We start from the raw sequence: 24,712 nt of genomic DNA, 5'->3' as shown, positions 1-24,712 counted from the left end.
GAAGCCACATGACCTGTTAACATTGATGCTAACAGAACTGTCTAAATTACAAAAAGTGATTTATGGTGAGTTTTAAAACTGCATTTAAAGCAGTGTCACAGTTCTTGTTCTCTGAACAGGGCTGGAATGCCTGTGAAAGTATGAACCATCTTGCCAGTGTATCCACAGATGTGGTGTAAAGGTGAGAAAGGCATATGTGAAACTACTATAAGTGGTTTATATTCATCATCTTGCCGTGGAACACTAAAAAACTCTGGAAAATTCCTGAATGGCTTTGACATCTGGTGAATCCTAAATATATATGTACAATTGTAAGTAGTAAGCTTTCCATATGGAAAGGAAATGTTTTCTGTTTATATAGAAATAAAATGTTTTCTGTTTCTCTTAAGATCTCTACTAGGACAAAAGCACACAAGTCAGGTGGCAGAAGTATCTTCATTATTTATACATAAACATGTGCCACCTTTCCTAAAAACTGGAAAGGAAGAGATGGAAGACTGGCAGCACCATCTCCTGGCAGATAAAAGAAATAGGGACCACTTGGTGTCAGAATATAATTTCTTTGTGCATTTTAAAAAGGCTGTAGCAGGAAGTAACTTCACAAGAGTATATTCCCTCCCTAGGAAGATTAACTCTGATATGCTTCAAGGAAGAAAAGCATTACGTGATATTATAATTATAGGGAACATATGCTCACAATAATGAAGAACAAATTCAGGTTGCTTCTGCCTTTAAAAAGCTCTCTCATGTTGGTCTCTGCTTTCCTTTGTGATGCAGTAGTAACAGATTTCAAAACTAGCACAGCAAGTCAGTTCAGCTGCAGCATATTTGTGCAGTCCTGGAAGACCACAGGAGACCACAGAAGTTTCTCAAAGTCAGAAAATATTGAAATATGTATATTTCAAATTTCTATCTTGCTGAGTAGATAGAGGAAATGTTGGGAAATGTACTATAAAATCCTGGATCATTGATGTGGAGTGTTATTTTACATATTTTAAAAGTGACAGTAGGCCAAACAGCACTAAGTAAGGGTGAGGCCTTCAAAGTAATGAAATGCTGTATGGGAGAGAAAAACATCTATGGAGATAAAAGAGACTAAGTTAGATGACTTGGTGAAAGACAGACATAGAAGAGAAGAGAGGAGGAAAAAACAGGTAAGGAAGAGAGGAATTAGAGAAACTTCAGAACTAGTATGCCACAGGAGTCCAGATCTCATTTATCAGCAAGAGGGAGAAGACAAGCTCAGCAATCAGGCCAAAGTATACCAGTCTTCTGCCTGTTAACTCTTGCAGACCTGTTCTTGCTGTTAGGACCCCTGTTCCATGGTATGAAACAAACACAAAAACCTCCTTGTGAGACATAAATGCGGATGATGTTTTGCCATTGGGGTTTTTTTTCCATGTTTTGGAGATTATTTCACTTTGAGAAACTCCCAGGTGCTTTTAAAAGAATTTTTTTTCTTTCTGCAGATGATCATCTAAGTGGAAGAGATTTATGAATTTATACATTCCATCCTTCTCCCAAAGTATGAATACTTCTTATAAATTACTGCACTTCCCAGGACTTTGCCCAGCATAGATTCAAAAGCCACATGTAATACGTGTTTCAGAAATTCCCATGGGAAAATATGCAGCTTTATGAAGCCTACATCTTCCACATGGGTGGGGAGGAGCTCTGCTTATCTCTGCCTCAGAACCAAGATCAGGACTTTTTCCTCGAGGGATCATTTACTCTTCAAACATTCACAAAACAAAGGTAATCCACCATCTTCCTCCAGGGCATGCCACAGATTCCATCTTCCTTTCCAAACAAACTACTAAACTGTATATTTTTTAATCACTCTGGGTAGTGGGTTTACCTCTTTTACCAAACAGTTGTTCTTAAAGGAACCCTTCTAGTGAACAGGGTCAGTTATCCACCTAGCTGTCACTCCACATCTCCAGCTTTTATTTTTAACACAGGGAACACACTCACTGTCTACGTATATGAAATTGTTTTGTTTCTTTCTTTTATTCAATGTGATGTACTTGTGCTATTTCTCACCAACACACTATGCACTGTTTCCCATTAATCTCTAATCATATCCTATGTATTTAGCATATCCTTGTTTAGTCCCTACTCATATTAATAAAATGGCTCAAATTCCTTACTGTGTGAAGGAAATAATGCATTTCTATTAATACTGAGTATCAGCACATTCCAAAAGTGGTCTTATACTGGACACAAAATGATATATTTGTATAAACTAATTAAGATTTAAAAAAACCACCACACTCAGACATGCCATTAAACTAACCTACTGATACCAAATCAATTATTGTTATTAATGTGGAATAAACAATATTGCTAAATCAGTGACAATATTCATAATAACTATATATTGTTATGCTATTATTAAATAGCAATAGTCTAAACACTTTAATCTAACAACTCCATTGTGATGGTCAAAATAAAAGTCACAGTTCCATAACCCTAAAAATATTTGCAGGCAATCAACTTTTATTATTAATGTGTCCTTGTGAGATAAGAAGTAAATGGAAGGGAAAAAAACTAGGAAAATTCAAATGATAAGAGAAAAAGAAACTTTTTACCTGGCTTTCTGTATCTTCCTTCACATCTTACAAAATAGTCAGAGATAGGGTAGTCCATCCATCGATTAAAAAAATGGATCTGTGCCAGGACCTCTGAAGTCCAATATATGATCTGGAAATTGGGATAAATGGTTCACAGATAAAACAGTGCCATTCGAACAAGTTCCATCTAAAGTTGACTCTAAGGCTTGCAGAAAGATCCTGCAATATTAAATCACATCTGATAAAATGGCAAATGACAATTGATGTTTATAAATGCTGTGTGTAACCTTCACCAAATACTCACAATGATGAGCATTTGTTTAGTTGTTATTAATCTGAAAAGATGTCTTAGAAAGCTAGTGAAGTATGATCTACCTGAAACTTCAACTCTGTATTCAGTGGAGGTCAAAAAATTACAGAAAGTCACTAGAATCAAGACATGGGTAAAGGACAATTATTTATTATATACTTCAGAATGGCTGTACTATATAAAAAAAAAACAAACAAAGAAACCACAAATCCAAAAGCCAGAAAGCAGAAATATGAATTAATCCCATACAAGGAAGGCTAACCAAAATAAGACATTCCATTTGGAATAAAAACCAATCAAACCTATAACTCAGAGGGTTATGGTAGATTTCATGAATGACATCAAAGGAAAGAGTCATAAAATGTATAAAACCCAATAATAAATAATTTTCAAGAGGATCTGAAATAATCTAAGATTATTTCAATAATCTTAGTGTACCAGGTACCAGAAGCTGAAACCCACCAACCAAACTGGCTGCAAAACCAGTACTGAGAGATGATAATGGAATGGTAGAAAACTCAAGAGAACCTTCTAAGTCTGTGTTCCTCTGCTGGAACATTAATCATTGGTCTTATCTCTGATCTGTTTCAAATGGAGATGTTGACTTAAAAAGAAGTTCATTATACAAAACAAACAGTTACAAATTCTCAACAGACACTGTTCACCCAGGAAACTCAAGGATGCAATGATTCTTACTGTGCAGTGAAATTCTAACTATGTGATAAATTCTTGCTTAAAACTTTCTTGGAATCTAAGAAATGGATTGTATCAAATGTTACATTATTTTTTTTTAATTGTTTCTAAGGGAAAGTTGGACAACTAGTGGCCATTAAAAGAGATACCTATTCTGCACAGATTAGTACAACTATAATTAGTGCATATGCGGGGAGATGGGATTTACCAGGGAAAGGTCAACAAGGGTTTTGTCAACATTGCTCTTGCCAAGAGAAGTCTCGCCTTATAAACTCAGATTGAAGTCTTCTGAATGTGTCAGCAAGCAGTTGGATAAGAGGGATTGCAGAGATACAGTTTGCTGAGATTTCTGAAAGACTTTGAAGACTTTCTTGCCAAAGGTTCTTAAGGAGACTAAACAGCCAAGGGATAAGAGAGAAGATCCCAGCATGGATTGAACTGCAGTTAAAACACCAAGTATATGGTCAGTTTTCACAATGAAAGGAAGTCACTAATGCACCTTCACATCTCTGAGCTTATTCATAAATAATCTGAGTAACTGATCATTCAAATCATGAATATTATTCATGAAAAGAGAGAAAAGGTGTGGCTGGGAATTGCAGAAAGACCTTAGTCTCTTCAGGGCTCATACACCCCCACTGATGCTCCACCATGTGGGGGACACATTTGCTCTGGCACAGGACCCAACAGGGACTCCCAGACTCTTCTAAAGCCTCACTCAGACACTTTGTGTGATCCAGAATAGCACTGGGCACCCACATGTGGGCAACTGTGTGCCTTCAGTGCCTGGCAAGAAAACAACAGATGATCATGAAGGCAGACAGATGTAAAGCCATGCACATGGGGAAGACAGTCCTGCATTACATGTGGAATACTGGCTGAACTGACCACTACCCATCAGGAGTGGAAGCTGGGAATATTACTTGTAGGACAATGCCAGCTCAGTGGAGATCAACAGCACATTGAATATTAGAAATATCCAGAAGCAATATTGACAATAAGGCAGGGAATATTGTTATACCACTTTATAAATCAAGTATGTGCCTGTGTCACGAACACCATACGCAGTTCCGGTCCCACCATGACAAACAGGAATAACAGAATAGAATAGCAGCAAACACTTCCTTGGAAAGAAGGAGATTTCACTTGGACTTGTCAGTCTGCAGGAGGAGCCTTACCAGACTGGAAGGGGATTTCATGGAGGCTCTGAAGTGGTGACTGGCATAGAGAAGGCAGACTTGATGTACTGTCCTTTCCAAGCAAGAAGCAGGCTTGGGTCATCACGTGGCGTCACAAAATGTGAAGTTGAAAGCAAGGAAAATGGCTGTTTATATATACAGAGACATTGTGGAACTCCTTGCTACAAGTTTACAAGCAGTAGGCCACAGAAATCACGGAAATCGCAGAAACCATAAAAATCACAGAATGGATAAGGCTAGAAGGGATCACAGTGGATCATCTGGTCCAGCCTCCCTGCTCAAGCAGGGCCATTCCAGACCACATGGCACAGGAGTGTATCCTGGTGGTTCTGGAATATCTCCAGTGAGGGAGACTTGACAGCTTCCCTGGACAATCTTTTCCAGTGCTCAGTCACTCACACAGAAAGAAATTCCTCCTCATGTTCATGTGGCACTTCCTGAGCATCACATCGACTGAACAAATGTATGGAGGAGATGCAGTGAGGGCTGCTAAGCAAGATACAACCTCTCATTTCAGGAGTCATTAGATGCAGATTGTTGGAAATTCAATGCAGACCCACTGGAAGTTTCCCCAGAAGTTTCATCTCTTATAATCTTCTCATCTTTGGGGACAAGAACTGGTAGACACACTCTTGGTTTAAGTGATGTATCTGCCTCTATGGTGTTATGAAAAATTGAAAAATGAGTAATTTTATTGATTCTTTTAAAATATTTCAGGTTAACTATTGAGCAGCACAGCTCAGGCAGGATGGGCAATGGGAACACTTTTTCTCCATTTTTGCCAAGTACATCACTTGCAATCATCTTTGCTGGAGGCATCTGCAAAAAGGTAAGAGATTCACCTAAATCTGGAGAACATTAACCAGAGCATTGCAGCACAGGTCTAACACAAGTACATTTTCTGTGCTTTTATCTCAATAAGGCATGCTCTTTGGGAACAGTTGAGTCATGGACCCATCACTTATTATTTGCACTAAGTGCCACAATCCTCAGTTGTGCTAAGAAAACTACACAAAACCTTATAAAGTCATCGAGTACAGTCACTCATATGGGCTGGGGAGAAGCAGCAAACACAGCTGTGAGTGGCATCACTGAGCGCGCAAGATCTGAGAGGATCAGGCTCCTGCCAAGCCACGTCCACACCCCACTCTGCCCTGGAGAGGGGCTGCAGAGCCCAGAGCCTTCTTCCTTTCCACGGATCTGTTCCCACCCTAGGAAGGCCGTGAGGGGGCTGTGGTGAGGATGTCCCAAGAAAGCAGGAGCTCTCAGCAGGAAGAACAGCGTTGCCAGCAGGCAGAAGGTGATCCTGCCCCTCTACTCAGCCCTGGTGAGGCCACACCAGGAGTGCTGTGTCCAGTTCTGGACTCCTCAGTACAAGAGAGGCATGGAGCCCCTAGAGAGGGTCCAGCAGAGGCTACAAAGATGATGAAGGGACTAAAGCATCTCTCTTACGGGGAAAAGCTGACAGAGCTGGGCCCGTTCAGCCACACGAGATGACTGAGAGGGAGGGTGTCAAGAGAATGGAGCCAGACTCCTCTTGGTGGTGCCAAGCAATAGGACAAGACGCAACGGGGAGAAATGGATGCTCAGGAAGTTCCACCAGAACATGAGGAATAACTTTATTGTGCGTGCAACCAAGCACTGGAATTGTCCAGAGGCTGTGTTGTCTCCCTCCCTGAGTATATTCAAGAACTGTCTGGATGCAACCCTGTGCCACGTGCTCTAGGATGACCCTACAGGAGCAGTGAGGCTGGACCAGACGCCCCACTGCGATCCCGTCCACGCAGCCCCTTCCCGTGCCTCCACGAGGGCTGCACCCACCGCCTCCCCCTTCACAGCGGAGCACACACCTCCCCTCCGCACCGCCCCCCGCTCAAGATGGCGGCCCCGCCCGCCCCACAATGCCCCGCGCGCAGCTGCCGCGCTTCCGGGTGCGGGCCCAGGAGGGCGGCGGGCCCGGCACGGCGGGCGGAGCGCGGGGTGCCCTGAGCGGATGCGAACGAGCGGGCGCGCAGTGCTGGAGGAGGCCGCGCCCGGACATGAGGCTTCGACTGTGGCTGGTCCCGGCCCTAGTGCTTCTGTGGGGGCCGGGCGGGCTGGAGGCGCTGGGGCAGCCGCAGCGCCCGCAGCGCTATGGTGAGGGCAGGGCGCGACCACGGCCACCGCGGAGGGGAGGGGAGAGAGGGGAGAAGGAGGGAGAGACCACTGCGACAGGATGGGCGGGAGGCACGGCATCCGCGCCTCTGCCCGGGGTTAGCGGTGGGTGATGTGTGGGGTGGGGCAGAGCACCTCTTTTCTGAAGGCATGGCTGATGGGCAATGTTTGGGGTTACTGCTCTCTGCGGGAACGAGCGCAGACACCATTGTCTTCACGCTCTGCTGAAGAGTTTTTCTCTCAGCAGTGTGCGTTCTGTTGAGGCGGGATAGTCCCGGGATAGGTCGGGTAGGAAGGGACCGCAGTGGGTCGTCTGGTCCCGTCTCCATGCTCCTGCAGGGTCATCCTGCATCACATTCCACAGCATCGCATCCAGGCGGTTCTGGAATATCTCCAGTGAGGGAGGCTGCACAGCCTCACTGAGCAAAATCATATAAATGGCTTCCCTTCATAGTTCTGTTTGGAGATTCACCAGAGACACCGAAGCCATTGGAGCTGAAAGTGACCTCTAGAAAAGCTTGACATGGGGAGAACCGCTGCTTTATTTAACTTCTGTAAGCAGTTTTGCATCTAAGCTTCTGCTTGCCAATGAACAAGTTGTAGACTTTCATTTGATAAGCAAAAGCTTATCACTGAAATGGCAGATGGACTCTTGCAAGAGGCAGTGGCTGTGTCTTGCCCTTAAGACCCGTGTCTTACATACTACTTGGATCCTTGTCTTTGCTCCGTTTTTCCTCTCCTTTGTACAATAGTTTCTTATCACTGAAGCAGAAAAGTTTTAGTTTCCTTTAAAAGCTTTGTCTGGCCCCCACATGAAAGCGTTTGTTTTGAAAATCAAAGGTACAAAAATGATTTTGTGATAAGTTCTGTTGCTTTCCTTAAGCCCATTGCTGTGCAGGGGTGGGAGTCACATGTGATGATGCTGACATTCAGATCCACAACTGAACTGTCTAAAGACACTCTCTGAACACTGTTCCAGTGATGATGAGCTTTTCATTTGCACAGAGGTAGTTGTCCTGTCTGCAGTCAGTGAGGCCAGCAGGGACTGCTCCAAGTCTCCTTTCCTGGCTTAGACCTCAGCACATTTCCTGACAGGTGTCCAGGCTGCAGCTCTGCCCTCCTGTCCTGCACCTGAGGTGGATCTGTGGTTCTGTGCACACCTCAGCAGTTGGTGGCTGCAGGAACCTGGGAAGGATGGTGTTCAGTGGTGGATGTTCCAGGAAGTGTAGTAGAAACAAAACAAGCACAGCGTGTCCTTTCAATATCAGGCAGGTCAGGGAAGTCCTGAACATTGATTGCATCTTGGGCTGTTAGATTTTCGTGCCTTCTAAAGGACCTGTCTGCTGTGAGTTTGTGCAGTCTTTATCTGATGGCTTTTATCTTCTTGGCCCATGTACCAGTGTGCCTGGACTGTGAGCTCTTCAATTTTATTAAATGCTGCAAGGAGGAAAACCTAATTTCTTCTGTTTCTAAATGTTGGAAGAATTACTCATTTTCTTCACACCTTTAGTGACTTACATACATATGCAATTTGTCTCATTTGTACTATCTTTTGTTTTTTAAGTGAGAAAAATGTTAGTCTATATAATAGCTCTTAGTATGAAGAAAGATTCATGCCTTTATTGGTTACTTCTGTCTATATATTTTGTGTTGGATTTTTGTTTATTTGAGGTGTTTGGTCAGGGCTGCAGGACACCATTTGTAATACAAAGGCAGCATCGATTTATAATTATGAATGCTTTTGACTTTGTCTCCTTTCTTAGTAGTTTTTGGTCTTTAATAGTCATTCCAAGCTCTCTTTTCTTTGTGTTTTTTTTTTGTTTGCTTGTTTGGGGGCTTTTGGAGGGGATTGGGTTCGTTTATTTTGTTTTTTTTTTTTAATTTTGTTTTTGTTTTCTTTTGGGTTTTTGTTCATTTGTTTTGGGTTTTTGTTTTGTTTTGAGTGGTAATAATTGCACTGACATACTTTGCTGTGTAAATACAGCAAAGAATTATTTTACTCACATATTACTTCACACATTCACACTTTGAATTTCATCACGTGTTTTGTTTTGTTGTCCAGTAAACTAAATATATATAAGTATTTTATGAGGGAGCTTGAAAAGTCTGTGTGTGCTACATTACCTGTTAATTTTATCCACGTACTACTCCCATATAGATATATATATACATATGCTAATATAAAGTAGGCACTACTTTCCTAGTATCTTATTTAGCCCCAGGTCTAGTAACTTACACGTTATTGTTATTATTACCTGTTTGCCAGGTCAGGACATTGAATGTATTTGTTGATGAGGCCTTTAGATGGTACCTGGAGTGGAAATTGGTCTTTTCAGACCCCCTGCACTACACCAGTGGCTCTTCAGTCCCATATCACAGTTAGGAGTTGACCAGTTCTATTTTTGCAGTGCTTTATAACTCTTGGATGAATACATTCATATCCAGTTGATTTATTGGTCATTTTCTTGACTTCTTGTAAAGCCTCTTTTCCTGAGTTTTGAACACATGTTTTTACATATATCATATAATGACAAAAAGTTCCTTTTGGGGAACTTTTTAATCTCCTCTGCAGTGAATACTAAGGTCAATTATTGGTATGGGCCTTTAGCATCCATTCTTGGGGCTGTATTTGCAGCTTACTTATTTTACAAGCCCTTTTGGATTTTTAGCTGTGTGTTTTCTTCTCATAAAATATAAAAATATTTGGAGTATTAGCTTTATGCCTTTTACAAGCTGCTTTAAAAAATACCTTTGCCTATTTTATTGTGGTTTTATGTTCATCTTTTGTTGGAGTTTTGTTGTCCTCGTCTTACAGCTTGGTTTTCTAAATATCTTTTCCTTCTAATAATTTCAGTGTTATTATTTTGAAAGCTCTGTTTATCTACAGCTTAATTTTTGGGAACTGAAATCAGATTTATGATAAGCATTATCCTTAAGGAAGTTTCATGAATGAACACTTTGTGATTTCTATTGAAAACTTCTTGCTTATTATGCTGAGTTCAGTTTTTCATGGAGGAAAATAATTTTACAGTGAAAAAAAAGAATTTGACAATAGACTAAGTGATAAAAAGATATGGGTCATTTTCCAGGTTTTTTTGGCTGAAGTAATCTTAGGGTGTGGTGCTCCAGGAGTCTAAACTGTTCTAAAATGGGACTGCCACAACCTGACCTCAGCTTTCCAATCCCTTCCCCATTCCTGTGAGCACATTCATGGAATGTGAGCTGTCTGGAAGCTAATCTCTTTTTTTGGTTGGTTGTTTTTTTTCCCTTTTTTTTTCTTATTTATTTTTTTCCCATGGTTTGGGGTCTTTGCTTGCTTGGTTTTGGTTTATTTTCAGTGAGGATTATATTTTCTCTCTGTGAACTCTGTTACTGTGGAGCAGCTCACAGTGTGATTGTCCAAGCACCTGCCCCTTTGTTTTTAGGGCGTGGAACTGGTTGTTTTCCAGGTGAGGGATGAAGGCAGGATGGTACCCACCTCAGTTTGTCTTTAGGTGTACTCCTTTTAATAATGTTGACATCAGGGATCAATTTCTAGAGAAGTGGGACTCTACAACTCAATACAGTGACTGATACTGTAGTTTGGCCCCAGAAAAATTAATGGCAACTTTTCAAAAATTTTTGTTGTAGTTTGTCTCTGAAGATAACCTTTTATAGCTCTAAAATATTTATGCTGTTCATCTTGGAGTTCAGACATATCTCAGTGGTAACAGAGCTTAATTTGAAAAGAATACTTGAAAAGAGTAACAGTGCAAATATCCAGCTTGGGTGCTGAATAGGTGAATAGGTCACTGAATATATCCAAAGAACTGCCTGAATCTGTATTACAATAGAGTGGCATATGGCCACTAAGCAGGATGTATGCAGGATTACCCCCAACAGAGTCTGGATTTAAAACGTGTTTTACACTACTGTTACCTCTTTTGAATGAGAACTTTTTGTCACAAACTTGGTAGGGAACTTAAATAAGATAGTTGTTCCTTTTCTGGGCAGATATTTTTAAAATCACTCACTAGGGGTCTTTTTCTCCCTGCCACATTGCACTAATAAAATCTGAGGCAAGTGCCCTGATTTTCACCAGTTTTTTCTCCACACTGCAGAAATAGTATGCAGAACTCAGAACAGCTGTGTGAGCTGGAAAAATTACATGTTACAAGTTGTTTGGTGCAAACCTACCTAATGCACATCAGAAATCTCAGATTTAGAAGTTGTTGAATAAAACAACTCAAAAAACCAAATGGTAGTGGTGTTGATGTATAAACCAGGGGAGCTAAGTGATACAGAGGGCAGCATAAATTTATTTGCAGTCAGTTTTGAATTCTTCACGTTTGGTGTGACAAAATGCAGGAAGTCCAAAAGCCAGGAATGTTACTTGCTGCCAAAGAATTTAGGGATTGGAAGTTTAGCTCAGTGTCAAGAATGTGCAGGGAGATAATTTGTGACAAAAATCTTAATGCAAGATTAATTTTTATCCTACTGGACTGAAGCAGTTGGGGACTAAGGCAGGGCATAGGTGAGGGTCGAATGATTGATTTCCCTACCATGATCTGCCTTTTTTGTTACTTTTTCTTACCCATTTGGACATCCTCCGAAGCAAGATTACTCTTCTACATGGAGCTGATTTTGCAGTTTGTCCCCAAAAGCTGAAGGTTGAGTGTGTTTCTCACCATGCATCACATGGTGGAGAATTCAAGGACACACAGTCCCACAACATGTGGTCCCTGCCCAGGATGTGGCAGGATTATGTCAAAATCATTGCAGGAATTTGTTGATGCAGTGTCTCTGTATTAACAGCAAATGCTTGGTGTAGACATCACCCTATTGAATGCAAATTACCAGTATTATTTTTATGTTGAGGATTAGCAATCTTTTCCATGAAGTTACTTAATATCAAGGTTTTCAAGTACTTTTCTGCGGTTTGTTTTCATTTATTCATATGAATAGGTCAATGTTTCCATTTCCAACTGAAAAAAGTGATTGAAGTCTAAGTGATTGAAGTCTTTGAAAAGTACTCAAGGTCAACAAAAAGAAGAATGTCAATGCTACATTAATTAATAAGAATTACCTTTAACTATTGCAAGATTTTTGTAATGGGAGCATAATCTAGTGCTCAGCATGAACTTGGTTTTCAGTAGTGCCAATTTGTTATGACCTTTAAGCAGACATTTTTGCATTTAAGATTTGGGGTGGTTTAATTTTCTCCCCAGTAAAAACTGACAGCTTCACTGCTGCTGTACATTGCTGATAGCAGAGGTGGCTCATCTCAGTTTCATGCTTCTGCCACTCTGGAATTTTTGTGTGAATGAATAGGAGACCCGGCGTGGATTTGTGCTCTGTAGCTGGAAGGGCTGAATGAGGAAGCACAACCACACTCTAACACTCGGGCAATCTGACTTACATTCTGATTTAATTGTGTGTTTAGTAGTCGGCAGAGATTTGTCTTTGAGATATAAGTTTCTATTTAATTTCCGTTATAAACAGGTTGATCTTCTGCCCTAGTTTTTCATAAACTGTAAGAGTGACTTTGCCTGTTTGCCAGACTGATGATGGGACATGCTTTGCTGTGAAGCCAAGGTTTCTTTAACAAAGAGCAGTTTATCCTGCTGTCCTCTTCTGTGATCTTCTTGCACAGCAAATGAACTTGACATTTTTGGGGATGTCCTGCAACCCTTTCAATGGTTCAATGGTCTTCCTGATGTCTTTCATTCTTGCAGATACGTGTGATAGTACTGCCCATCTTTGTCACTTGTGTCCTGCATCTCTTCACAATATCCATCTCTATCTTCCTATGCTGCCCTAACGTGCATTATTGTACTTTTTCCCTCATTGATATTTGCATTCTTAACCAATGTAGGTGCATGGACTGGGAAGTGAGAAGGCAAGGAGGCTCTGTTATGAAGGGAGGCACCTACAGCTGCCACTCAGTAGATGTTAATTCATAATTACTGAGGTGTTGAACAAGAACATGATATCCCTTGTTTCCTTTCTCACGTTTTCAGGTTGTCACTGAAATAATAAAATTCTGCCCCTCAGGACCTGTGATGTTCCTCAAATTTTGGAAGTTTGCGTGTGAATGAGTGCAAAGTGATATCCACAGGGAGAAGAAATGCAGTCAGAAGTGAAGGGGTTGGTCTCACAAGTGTAGTCTAGACAGTAATTAGTGTGTACCTAGAATCAGCTTCACCTGAACTGATTTTGTGATGTGGTATCTTTGTACGGTAGTGAGGCTTGTAGTTTTTTGACAGCCAGACAAGTGATCTGTTTCCAGAGAACACTGCATCCTGTGACTGGGCAGTTCCTCTCTGCGGGATGTATGAGAGCAAGTGATTTGGGGGTGGGTTGTGTTGGGGTTTTTGGAGCATCAAGTTATATGATGCTGTTCTGGTATAAGATGGGGTGGTTGTATTGCCCTTGTGTCACTTTAATTATGAGGTTGTTAATTCAGTAGATTTCCTTATTTTTTATAATGTCAATATTTGGCAGGATATTGCTTTTTTCTTTCTTTCTTTGAAAAGTGGTCTGTTGTCATTAATAGGACAGACTGTTATTAAATCAAGTAGATCCAACAGTATAAGTTTTGTTCCTCACTGGTCCTTATTTAAGATGTCATTAGTGAAGGAGATAGTTTGCAAGGTTGGAAGTGTGTGAGGTAATGTGTAGGAGCCATTGTGGATATTCAGCTGTACTCAAAACCACCAGAAACAACAGCTTAATTATCTATACAGCTTCTGCTAAACAGAATTTGCACCCTTAAGGAAATATTCCCATTGCCTAGAAACAGTTGTTTATTTTACTGTGGGAAAAATCTTTGGATAGTATAAAGGTGCAGCTACATGAACAAGTTTTTCCTGAGATGAGCTAAAGGGGGTATTTAGTCAGCTGTTAGCTTTTCCATGATACCCATCACTGGCATGTCTGAATGTGTGATAAGGAAAGAGTAGTTGCCCAGTGTAACTGCAGGAGAAGTGCACTGTGGAGTAGCTGATGGACAATAAGCAGCAGCATCCCTGACCTCCTAGCGTGAGGGCTGATTAACCCTACCCCGAGGCTTCGTCCACTGCTGAGTGCAGGCACCTTGTTTTCTCACGTGGTTTAACTAGTTTGGTGCAGCTGGGATCAAGTCAAAAACGTGCCTTTTAAAACATTCAGCAGTGCTGACGTGGCTGGCCATTCTTACTAACAGGTTTTTCCAGAAATGTGCTCAAACGGAGTGTAAACTTTTATCTTGTTATGGTTTATTAGAATGCTGACATGTATTTGATTCTTGCTTTGAACTTGTTTCTCATACAGGTTCTTCTGTTTATATGTTCTCTATGAGCAAAACAGCAACCACTCTTCAGTGGAAACAAGTAAACATGATTTACCCAAACTGTTAAAAGCATAGGCTGTTTTGTGTGGGAAAAGTGTTTCAATTCACTTTGTACTGTGTCTCTGGCAACGTCTATGTACCAGATGTACTGGATAAAGATGTAACAGCACATGCAAGGAGTCCTTACAGAGCAGCTTTCCCACAATGAGCCTTCTCAATGTGTCCTCTTCATCAAAAGTATCCTAAAAGCAGCTCAGAGAAGGTATCCACAAACATTTAGGCATGACTGCATTACCTCCTGCCTGGAACAGACTGTTTGTGTGCCCAGTTGAAATACGAATATATTTACCTTCTCCATTAGGTTCCCTGAATGGTTCTGCAGCCAAACGATCCGGCTGCATTGCAGCCAGTGAGCAGCTGTTACTACAAATACAGGGGCAGCTGGTTTATGTAGCGTGATGGAGACCTGCTTTAGCTCTTGTGGTTCAAGCTGGAAAGACTCTCATCTGTGTTTCTTGGTCTACATTCTAAAAGACTCTGAATTATATTTCAGATTAGTGCATTCAGTTACTTCGACTAAAATATTTTCATGTACAAGAAGAGCATACAAAACTAAATAGTAACATTAACAAATATGGAGCCCTTCAACTATTCAGTCACTACCCCGATTGAATCTGAAAAATTGTTACTAATCTGCTGCTCATGAGTTTTTGATAGGTGTTTAATACCCATTGGAAATCAGCTTGAGATCAGAACCCAAATGTAGTTGATGAACACTGCATGAAATACAGCCTGGAGCCCCTTTTTCAGTTTTGGAGATGACACTGATTTAACAGTCCCATTGCAAAATCCTTCCTGAGTGTGTTTGCAGTGCTTGTTCTAGGACCGCTCCCTGTAGGCTTGTCATCCCATTCCAGTGCCTTTGACAGAAAAAATACTTCTGCTTTTATTCCCTTGAGATGATGGGAGAAATAACTGCAATCATTCCTGCAAACCCCACTGATTATCTAGTGGTCTTTTTTAAATCCCAAAAGTAATAGATTTTAAAAAATTCTGGATTGTGAGTTTTACATAGGAGCATTTTCTTTCATGGGACAATTTTGAAGAGTTTTTAAAAATATTAATTATATCTTCTGGGTTAAAACTTCGTGCTTCTAGATAAGTTTAACCTTTCCATAAATAATGTAGTGCCAAAGAATGCTTATGAAATTGTTAAATTGCCACATTTACATGTTGGGTTCTCAACAATAGATGGGGCATGAGATCATGGGAATTTACCATAGCACTTATGAAAGCCAAGCTGGTTGGAGAAGGGTGACATTGGTATTTGAATTGCTAGCTGGGCACTGAAAGAGAAACTTCTTCTTTTGAAATACATGCAGTGGCCTCCAACTCAGGGAGTTAAGCTCTTCTCTTGTGCATTCTTGAGCTATTTGGTGCTGGAGCAGAGTTTATTAAAAGATGCTTTCCTGTATTAAGTCTGGAAGTCCAGTGCCAGGAGGCTTTTAGCCCAGAAAAAAGAGAGGGAAGAGTTGGTGAGTTCAAAGCTGGGGGTAGAGGAGGAACACTGCTGTGGATTTCTTCTTGAGGGTTTTGGGATATCGTCTTTGTCACCGATGTTCCTTCCCCGTCTCTCTTCCAAACCCTTCATCTGTATGTTCTTGAGGTTTCCCTCTGGGAAAGAAGGTACCATGAGGTGAAGGCTGGTGGCAATAAATAAATACTTGCCATATCAGGATGCAATTAAGGTGTTCCCTAAAAAGACAGGAATGCAGAAATCTAGGAGGGTGTGGAAGGGAATGAACTGCAAAAAAGTGGTTTGGGAAAACTAAGCTCAGGTCTGATGAAGCCCATGGGAAATGACTCTTGGACCATAATGAAGATAATGGGGAAGGAATACCAGAAAAGTTTTTAAACTTGAATAAAAAGTCAAGTATATGCTTTCTGTGGCTCCCATCACTATACAGACTGCTGTGCAGTTGGATTCTGTAAAGTTCTGTGTTTTCTTTAAAATAATGACACTTCATCTTTTATTTTCAATAAGCCATGGACATGGATTCATTTTCACAATATGAACATTTTACAGAAAAACTTTGGTTTGAGTGTATTGCTAGCATATTTGTTCCACATCTGTCTGATACCATAATTTGTTAACAGATTACGTCTGGGAGCAGCATGTCTTAAACCTCTGCTTATGTTGTAACTAAAGTTAAAAGCAAACAAATTTAGGAAGGGCAAGAGGAAATATGAACAAGTGCACTCTTGTTTCAGGATTACAGGAACTGGGAGTGCCGTGTGCTTCATTTGTTACTTCAATAGAATCGTCTTACTCATCTTCATGAACTTCTTAGGTCTTTTTCTTACTACCCTTCCTGTGTCTCTGTGAGACATTTCCAAAAGGGTGTTTGTGTATATTAAGGTGGAGTAAGACTTGCCTACCAAATAAAAAAGCCTGATATTTTTTAGCAGGCTTCTCAGTTCTCTTGCCATTAAACTGAGACATTTTGTCTGGCCATTGTGGCAACTGCATCTTGCTCTCTGGCTTGGCTTTCTCTTGGTTCTGGTCTGTACTTGACAGGCAGAGATGGAAAAGGACAGCAGTGTTTTGTAGCTGGGGTTGTGCCTCTCGGGCAGACCTTGTGCTTGGCAAGTCCCCATACAGCAGGCAGTGCTACCACACCTCTTGTTTTATGCCCCACTTACCACCTGCTTGTTCTTTATCATAACTTAACGTTGGATATCCTGTATATCAACATTCACTTTAATTGGGGGGTCAGCTCTAGCTGAGTGTGATGAGAGAATCTCAAGTTGGATTAAAAGAATTCAGAACTAGGCAGTCTAACGAGGTTTGTTTTTTTTCCAGAATTTCCTTGCCTGTTCCTACCCCCTTCCTATGTGGTTCTGGATGAGAGCAGATGCCAGACAAAAAGCAATTAATTAGAGCAAACTTTTTAACAAAAAAAAAGAGCTGTTTGGAAGAGGAAGTTGGGCATTTACTCACTGTGTGGCTCTAGTGGACCAGCTCTGCAGCATATGGCAGCCTAAAGGTGAAGGCCCAGCCTGACATGCAGCAGTGGGGCGTATATGGGGGAAATCCCCACAACAGCAAATACCATGATGGAAACCTGTCTTTGCATATAACCCGAAACACATGGTAATCAATTGCAGGTGCTCTCGACCTGTGAGTTGTAAACAGAAATCAGGAAATTGCAACTGCATTGCCTTTCCTGTGTTGCTCAAGGGCCAGGGAGGAGCAGCTGGGGAGGGAGAAGCCTGGGAACTGCTGCTTGGTGGTTTCAGCTGCCCAAGAAAGCAGCTGTGTTGCCCGTGCTTCACTGTCTGAGTGGGTCTGGTGCATGGCCAGGAGGGCTGTGAGAGTCTTCTTTGCTTCTGTGCCTTCCTCACCTCAGTGTACACAAGCACACCTATGGCTGCACACTGCTGGTTAATTCTTCCACCCACCCTCTCGCAAAAGTAAAACCAAGGTGCTTCCCTTGTCCTAATCAGTGCATGTGTTCTTAAAGCTTTCCTGGGCTTTGGAGGCATGGATTGGGGATAAAATGTGGTACTGAATGTCAGTCTTAAAAATCCCATGTTATTTCAAGAGCTGTGAGCATCTAGATTTCAAGTTGGCAATCTTGGTTTGTTGCACAATAGCCAGTAAAACAGCTTGTTAGTGGTGCTGCTTACTTAAAAGTCCAATAAAACACATGAGGTGGCTTTGCTGAGTGGGGTAAGCTAGTGACCAGGGGCTCTGAAGGAATGCCATCTTCCTTGACAGAAAACCTCTTTGGTTTTTTATCAGGTCTGGTTTAGAAGCATAGCTGGAAATAGAGGGGAAAGAAACAGGGAATTTTTTTAATAAAGAATGTCTGAGTGAGCTCTTCTGTCTTGTAAAACACATCTGAATCCTCATTTAGTGCAGTGAAGAGTGAACACATCTAGCTGAGAAGGGAAACGGCACTGTGGGAATTAAGGCTGTAAATAGCAACTGAATCTGTCAGTTCTAGTGGAAACCAGGGTGGTTGTTGGGTGTCTTGCTGGGTAGTGGGTGCTCCAGAGAAAGAAGAGTGTGGATGGGTCCTTTGATGAAGAAGTGCCTTACAAAGTAGCAGGAGGCCTTATTAGCAATAGCCAAACACTTTTTGCAGCTGTCATGCACTTGTTAATGGTGGAAACATCTGCAGAATATTGACCTGAATTTATAATTTGTGTACTGCTCCCATAGGAATTCAGGCACTTGATCTCCTTCCTCTGAACAAGTTTTTGTGTTCTGAGTAGGAAAAGGAGTTTTGCATGATGGTAAAGTATTGGAAAACCAGAGTATCTCACATGAGTTGCCTTGTTAATTAGCTGTGATTGGTGGTGCTATGCAGATACCAGTTTTCTGGCTACTTTTGGGCAGAAGAGTCCAATACAGTCCAGTCTGCAATTAACTTGGTTTAAGTCTCCTAGGTTAAACTATTTTCTTCCTCAGACTCCTGTGGGGGACCATGTGAATTTCCAGGAGTAATTCACCCCAGAGAAATGGGAAGGTTCTCCCCATTTAGTTTCTGGAATGCAGCCAGGGAGAGTATTAGTTCTGCATTGCTGTGGCAGTAAAAATGATGAATTAGTTGCTCAGAAATTGTAGAAAAATTGAAGCAAACTCTGTCTCTCTCAGACTGTGTCTTGTCTCACTCTATGATTTCTACTTGCTACGCAAAGTAGGCCATTACAGAAATGTACAATAGTTATCCTAAAATTAGAGCAAACTGTGGTCTTGCTGTTGAAATGAGAGTCTCTGATTTGCTCTTTTTTTATGTGTGCATTTGGAAAGAAAGTATTTTGAAACTAAAACTTTCCTTGTTGGTATTTCAGACACAGTTGAGTCCATGCTTTCAGACTACGACATCCTCTCTCTGTCTAGCATCCAGCAACACTCACTAAAGAAGAGGGACCTCCAGCCGGAGACACACGTAGAGAGGCTCTTAAGTTTTTCAGCCCTGCAAAGGTAATTAAATCATCTGTGATGAAATAGCATAATATTTTCCTTCAGTTTCTGATGACTAATGTGCAGTTTCAAACCCAGAAATTGTCTTGTTTTCTGTCATGACTGGCCAGTTCTAGGTTAGTGGTCTGCATGGTTATATGACTTCAGAGAGGCTCAGAGGAAAGGGGGAAGTAAGTTCTATTTTATTTCTCTGATGGCTGAAGTGGCAGTAGTTTAGGAATGCCTTTGCTTTATTCTTAGGTTTAGTTTCATGTAGATTACTCCTGCTGATGGGGTTGAATTTCACTTATACCTCATCTGGCAATGTTGTCAGTACTTCTTGACTGTCCTCTTGTTCTTGAAAATGTCAGTCTTCAATTTGGGAAGTCTGTGTGGTGTGTTGTCCAAGAAGTTTACTGTATTTATTTTCATGGACGTTTAATCCTTTTCCTGCTGAGTATAAATGTCCCATTAAATAAAATACCTATTTTAATCTTCTGTTTTTTTGGTTTGGTTTTGTTCTTTGGTTTTTGTTCTAAGAGGGGAAATAAAAGCTCAGGTGAAAGGGGGAGGAGCAGTAGAAGAGAGCAGGCATGAAGATTGCAGAGATTTTATTGTGAGTCAGAAAAGTGCCTTGCAGGTATTTCAGTGCTGAAACTGTAATCTGAAATGGGGAGCAGGGTGAGAATTACACTTTGTATTGACAAACGTAGATTGATTTCTGTTTGTCTGACATCTTTTGTCCTCTGTGTATTCATGTGCCTTCTGCTGTGTCATCTTCAACTGTCATGCAAGTTATGCATAATTTTTGAATCTCTGAATGTTTGAAAGGGCAATTTTTTTGAGTTTGGAGGGGCAATTATGAAAGATTAATAGGATCAGATGTCTGACTGTCCCTGTTTTGCACTGCCTCATGCACCCTGGCTTTAGGGTGAGGTTGCCAATGACGATTACAGAATAATTGCAGAGGAGCATGCCAAAAATCTCTGACCCAAAGCCCACATAAACCAAGAGCCCATGAGGCTTCTTCCAGAAAAGGTTATCAGCTTACTTCTTGGGATAGTGTTTAGTTTTTGTGACAATATATTGTAAAAAATGTAGGGACTTCAGATTTCTGTTTATGGTCTTCGGCCTGTATTATGTCAGAAAGTAAGAACTTCAAGATTATTTAATTTCAAGTAGATGAAGAAATTTCTTGCTCTGATATATTTTAAAAATAGTTACCAGTAACTGGTTTTGCAAATGGAGAAGGCACATCATGAGCAAACTCTGACTGTTTTGGATTTTGGGGGTTATTTTTTTAATCTTTTCTTAATTAAACATCTGTGACTCTAAAATATTTACAGCTGCCAATTACACAGTATATGTTTTTGTAGCCTGCTTATCAGAATTAATGCTTTTTAACTTCTTTTGAACCCTCAGTAAAATGGAGATTGAATGTATCTGTTATGTGTATATACTTTGCTTAAAAATAAATGTAAGTAAATTCTTTTACAGGCACTTTAAATTATACTTAACTGCAACTGCTGAACACTTTTCAGAAAAATTTCAAGCATTAATTGTGGATGGTGAAGGCAAGGAAAAGGAGTATCGTGTTCAATGGCAAGACTTTTTCACCGGACATGTCGTTGGTTAGTAAGAAGTAGACTATGGGTCAATGCTGAGAAACCACAGCCTTGCTCGAGTCTCTTGGGCAGAGTAAATGGTGTATTTCTCTCATTTTCATCAGATATGGGTAGGATGAAGAAATAACTGTAATTCTTATTCCCTTGGGTTTTCTGGTTTTGTTTTTGTGGTGTGTTTGGGGAATTTTTTAGGTTTGGTGGGTGGTAGGGTTTATGGCATCAAGCTCCTAAGATAGGACTCTTGTGTTTAGTTTGGCAGAACACAAAGGTATAATTTACTTAAGCAGTGGCTTGCAAATTATTATTTTTTTTAAATGCTGATGGTGGCTTTAATTCCATCTGGAATGTAGGACTTGACTGTTCCTTGCCACAGAACACAGAGCTTAGGTAGAGGTGATGCAGTGATGCACAGACTGTTCAATTAAAAGACTTAAAGATAGTTCTTTGTAGATTACTTTTCTGTAAAGAAAGATGCCATGCTCCACTTTTATGCAGTACTAATGCTTCTACTAAGTTGTTTTGATTTCTTTGTTGCCTTTGTGATGTGGTGAGACTTTTCCACTGGAATGCAGGCTGACGCCGTGAAATTGCTGTCTGATAGTATTTAGATACACACTGCTTTTGTTGCAGAAATATTGTGTCCCCCATTACTAATCCTCAGAGCCATCTCGACACTTTCTGCAAAATTTTCTCTTAAATCTGAGTCTTGCTGACTGTTACTGTTGGGAAGTTAAGACTTGGGGGAAGTGCTGATTAATTTCTTTCTTTTCTTTAAATTGAACAGTACAGAGACTGAGGAAGGTAATTTGTCATGAAGTTTAGAAACTCCCAGCAAATAGTGTCTGTGCAGGAGCACATGCAGACAGCTGAATTAATTTAATTCTTCCATGCTTATATTAAAGGAGAGCATAATTCCAAGGTTGTGGCACATATCGGGGATGAAGATTTTACAGTGCGAATCAATACTGATGGAGAAGAATACAATATCGAGGTACGCTTTGCTGTGGAAAACTGCATCCAGGCAATCACCCTCTTTCCCTCTTCCTTGTTAGTTGTGTTGACACTTCTGTAGCTCAAACTGGATTTGGTGGTAGAGTTTGTTTTGGGGTGAGGAGGGGGAGAAATAAGAAACCAATTTGGCTTGCAAGTGTTGACTTTTATTAGTGAGTGACATTCTTTAACAGTTGCATGTTTTAGATACATCAGGAAGAAAGTATATTTTAAACAGGAAGGGGTTTCAGAAATAGAAATGGATAATGTTAGAAATTGGTGGTGATCATGGCCTCTAACAAACTGTGGCAGTCTAAACAGAGTCAACGTCTGTGAAGCTTTTTAAAACTGGCTGTGTTGCACCTTGGAAGTTTTCCCATTCTTAGGACTTCATTGAAAATCTGGTTATTTTATCTGAAAATCTGGTTATTTTACCTGAAAATCTGGTTATTTCTCCCTACTCCCTTGTTTTTCACCATTTTCATTGCTTGTGTTATTTTGAACTCTTGGTTAAAAAAACATATTCGACAAATATATAATTAGAGACTGTCATAATGAGATGTTCAGTGCAGTATATTCCCAGACACAAGCAGTATTAGAATGGCTGAATAACAGTAATTATGGCTGAGTGTTATATGGATATTGTAATTGTTTCCAAACCCAAAGATATGCGGAATTATGGGTAAACCTGAGAAATTTAGTCATGTGAAAGTATAAAAATGTCATCAAAATGCCCAAGTCACTGTACTGTGTTTTACATTGAGAACATACAGTAGCTGTTTGCTTGTGATGTAAAGCATTTTTGTGTTTGTGGTCCGGAGCAGTTGTGGGTGTGCCTTGTCTCTCCGTGGAGCCACTCTGTTCCAGTCTGGCTGTGTCTGTGCAGCTGAGGGCAAGCAATGGTGTGCAGCCTCTGGCTTGCCCATGCTGCCTCGCTGGTGGTGTCCCCAGGTCAGATTTGGCCACTAACAGCCCGGGATGAGATGATTCCCATGCACAGTTGCAGAGGGAAGCATGCCTGAGTCTGTTCCCCAAAGACAGCATGGACAAAGCTGCTCTGCCATTTCCTGCTTTTGTTTTCAAGGTACTTGTGTATGGTTTGGAAAGGCTGCAGGCCCTACTGTAAACCACTGTTGCCTTCACACCTTGCCTTAGTGTATGAAACTCTCAGTTTTGTGCTGCAGACGTGTGGCTGCTGATGTGGCACAGCCTTCATGTTTCGGGACCTTTTTGCTGTGAAGTGAAAGCACAGTGTGGTTAATCGTGGCTGGCTGAAGTTGCAAGAGCCGTGCCTAAGGGCCAGGGGAGACCCAGAGCCAGGTGCACTGTGTTGTAGATGCAGACAGTCTGTGCTACTTGGCTTTGGCCAAAGAACTGACCCTGTCTCTGTATATTTGGTGGTGTTGCTTTTGCTTTAACATTCAGATAATGATAGGACTTTCCAGTAAAGTAAAAAGATGGTTTGTATGCATCTGTTATGGGAATTGGTGTCTTTCCTTGAGATTTTATGGTCTTCTTTGGTTTTGGAGAAATTTTCATGCTTGTGAGTGACTTGGTTAGCTATGAAAGAGCCCACATTCTGCTGTTGGCTTAAAGGCTCTCTGTTACCTGCCTCCTCCTGTGCTTCTGGTCAGTGCATTTGTTAGCAGTTCAGGATATCCTGGCTCCATGCTGTTACAGAGGGGAGCAGAGGAACCTGAGCAGCTTCTTTAGCTTGCTCAGATTCTGAGGAGAAAAAAAGTTTTCTCCTATGGCCTTACCAGGTAGCTACCACTACTTTGTTAAGATGCTCTCAGACTTTTGGATTCCCATGTAGCATAAGAGAGTTGACTCTGTTGGCTTTCCTGGGGATTTCATTTTGTCAGTAGATTTGTTGCTGTGGGTGAAATGCATCTGTGTGTGAAGACAGAAAGCTGTGGTACATATATAAAGTTTTTTACTTACCTAGACTTTGGGTTCACTGTGTTCCTCACTTCTCCTTGTGCTGCCAGCCACTGTGGAGATTTGTAGATGATGTGGAGGATGAAAGACTGCTGGTCTACAGATCTGAAGATATCAAAGATTTCTCAAGGTTGCAGTCCCCCAAAGTATGTGGTTATTTAAAGCTGAATGAAGATGAACTGTTGCCAAAAGGACTGGAAGACAGGAAACAAAATGAAGGTGAGTGTCCATACCTTGGGAAAGCAGCATCTTTGAAACAATTTAGCTCTTTCAATTCACTGTGGGGATGGAGGGGGGAAGCAGCACCCCTCATGCCTCTTAAAACAACTTTGTACTTCTGTGCGCTGTGCAGCAGGACCTCTTTGGCCTCTGTGGTCACTCAAGGAATCCATCTTGAGCTGTGATGGGGTTTTGAGAGTTTTTGGTCCCTCTTTCCTCTGTCCTTTGCAAAAGTTGGGGTAATGACTAGGAACAGGAGGAGGAGAAGGAGTGTTAAGGCTGTGGTGATGACCATAAAATCTCTATAGGTAAACCTGATGAATAACTCAATTTCACTGCTGTTCATTCTTTTCCTTACAGTAAGTTTAAGGACTGTTAGGAAGACAAAATTTAAGAATAGCTATTAAAAAAAGCCCCAAACTAAAACTAAACATCCCCATTCTCTTCTCCTCCCAGGACCCTACCCACACTCACATTCAGGTCTTAAATAAGGACAACAGACTCAGCAGTGGTAGTAGTATTGAGTGTTTACTTGAAATATTTACTTTAGAAAGCGCCCATCGGAAGATAAGAGCCGTTCCAGAGAACTCCAAAAACACATGCAAGATGTTGGTAGTGGCAGATCATCGTTTCTTCAAGTACATGGGCCGTGGGGAAGAGAGCACCACTATAAACTATTTGGTAAGTAAATGTGCCCGGTTAAAATTTGCTAGAATAGCTGCAGGAA

The 24,712-nt window shown here is 41.0% G+C and overlaps 1 protein-coding gene across 2 annotated transcripts in view; it reads left to right on the top strand.

Moving 5' to 3' along the window:
- The first annotated feature begins 6,755 nt into the window (after positions 1–6,755).
- Positions 6,756–24,712, top strand: part of ADAM17 (ADAM metallopeptidase domain 17) — a 34,678-nt gene continuing 16,721 nt past the window's right edge. For both annotated transcript variants that reach the window (XR_015802731.1, XM_014894993.2), the window contains exons 1-6: positions 6,756–6,911; positions 19,099–19,231; positions 20,708–20,841; positions 21,738–21,826; positions 23,817–23,985; positions 24,536–24,666. Coding sequence is in view for 1 of the 2 variants with exons in the window: in XM_014894993.2 (XP_014750479.2) it covers positions 6,815–6,911; positions 19,099–19,231; positions 20,708–20,841; positions 21,738–21,826; positions 23,817–23,985; positions 24,536–24,666 (753 nt within the window). In the remaining variant the exon portion in view is untranslated. The remainder of the gene's footprint in view (positions 6,912–19,098; positions 19,232–20,707; positions 20,842–21,737; positions 21,827–23,816; positions 23,986–24,535; positions 24,667–24,712) is intronic.

This window comes from Sturnus vulgaris, chromosome 3, assembly GCF_052056855.1.
Source record: "Sturnus vulgaris isolate bStuVul1 chromosome 3, bStuVul1.hap1, whole genome shotgun sequence".
NCBI classification, from domain to species: domain Eukaryota; kingdom Metazoa; phylum Chordata; class Aves; order Passeriformes; family Sturnidae; genus Sturnus; species Sturnus vulgaris.
The sequence above is the reverse complement of the archived record's forward strand: the minus strand, read 5'-3'. Positions and strand labels throughout refer to the sequence as shown.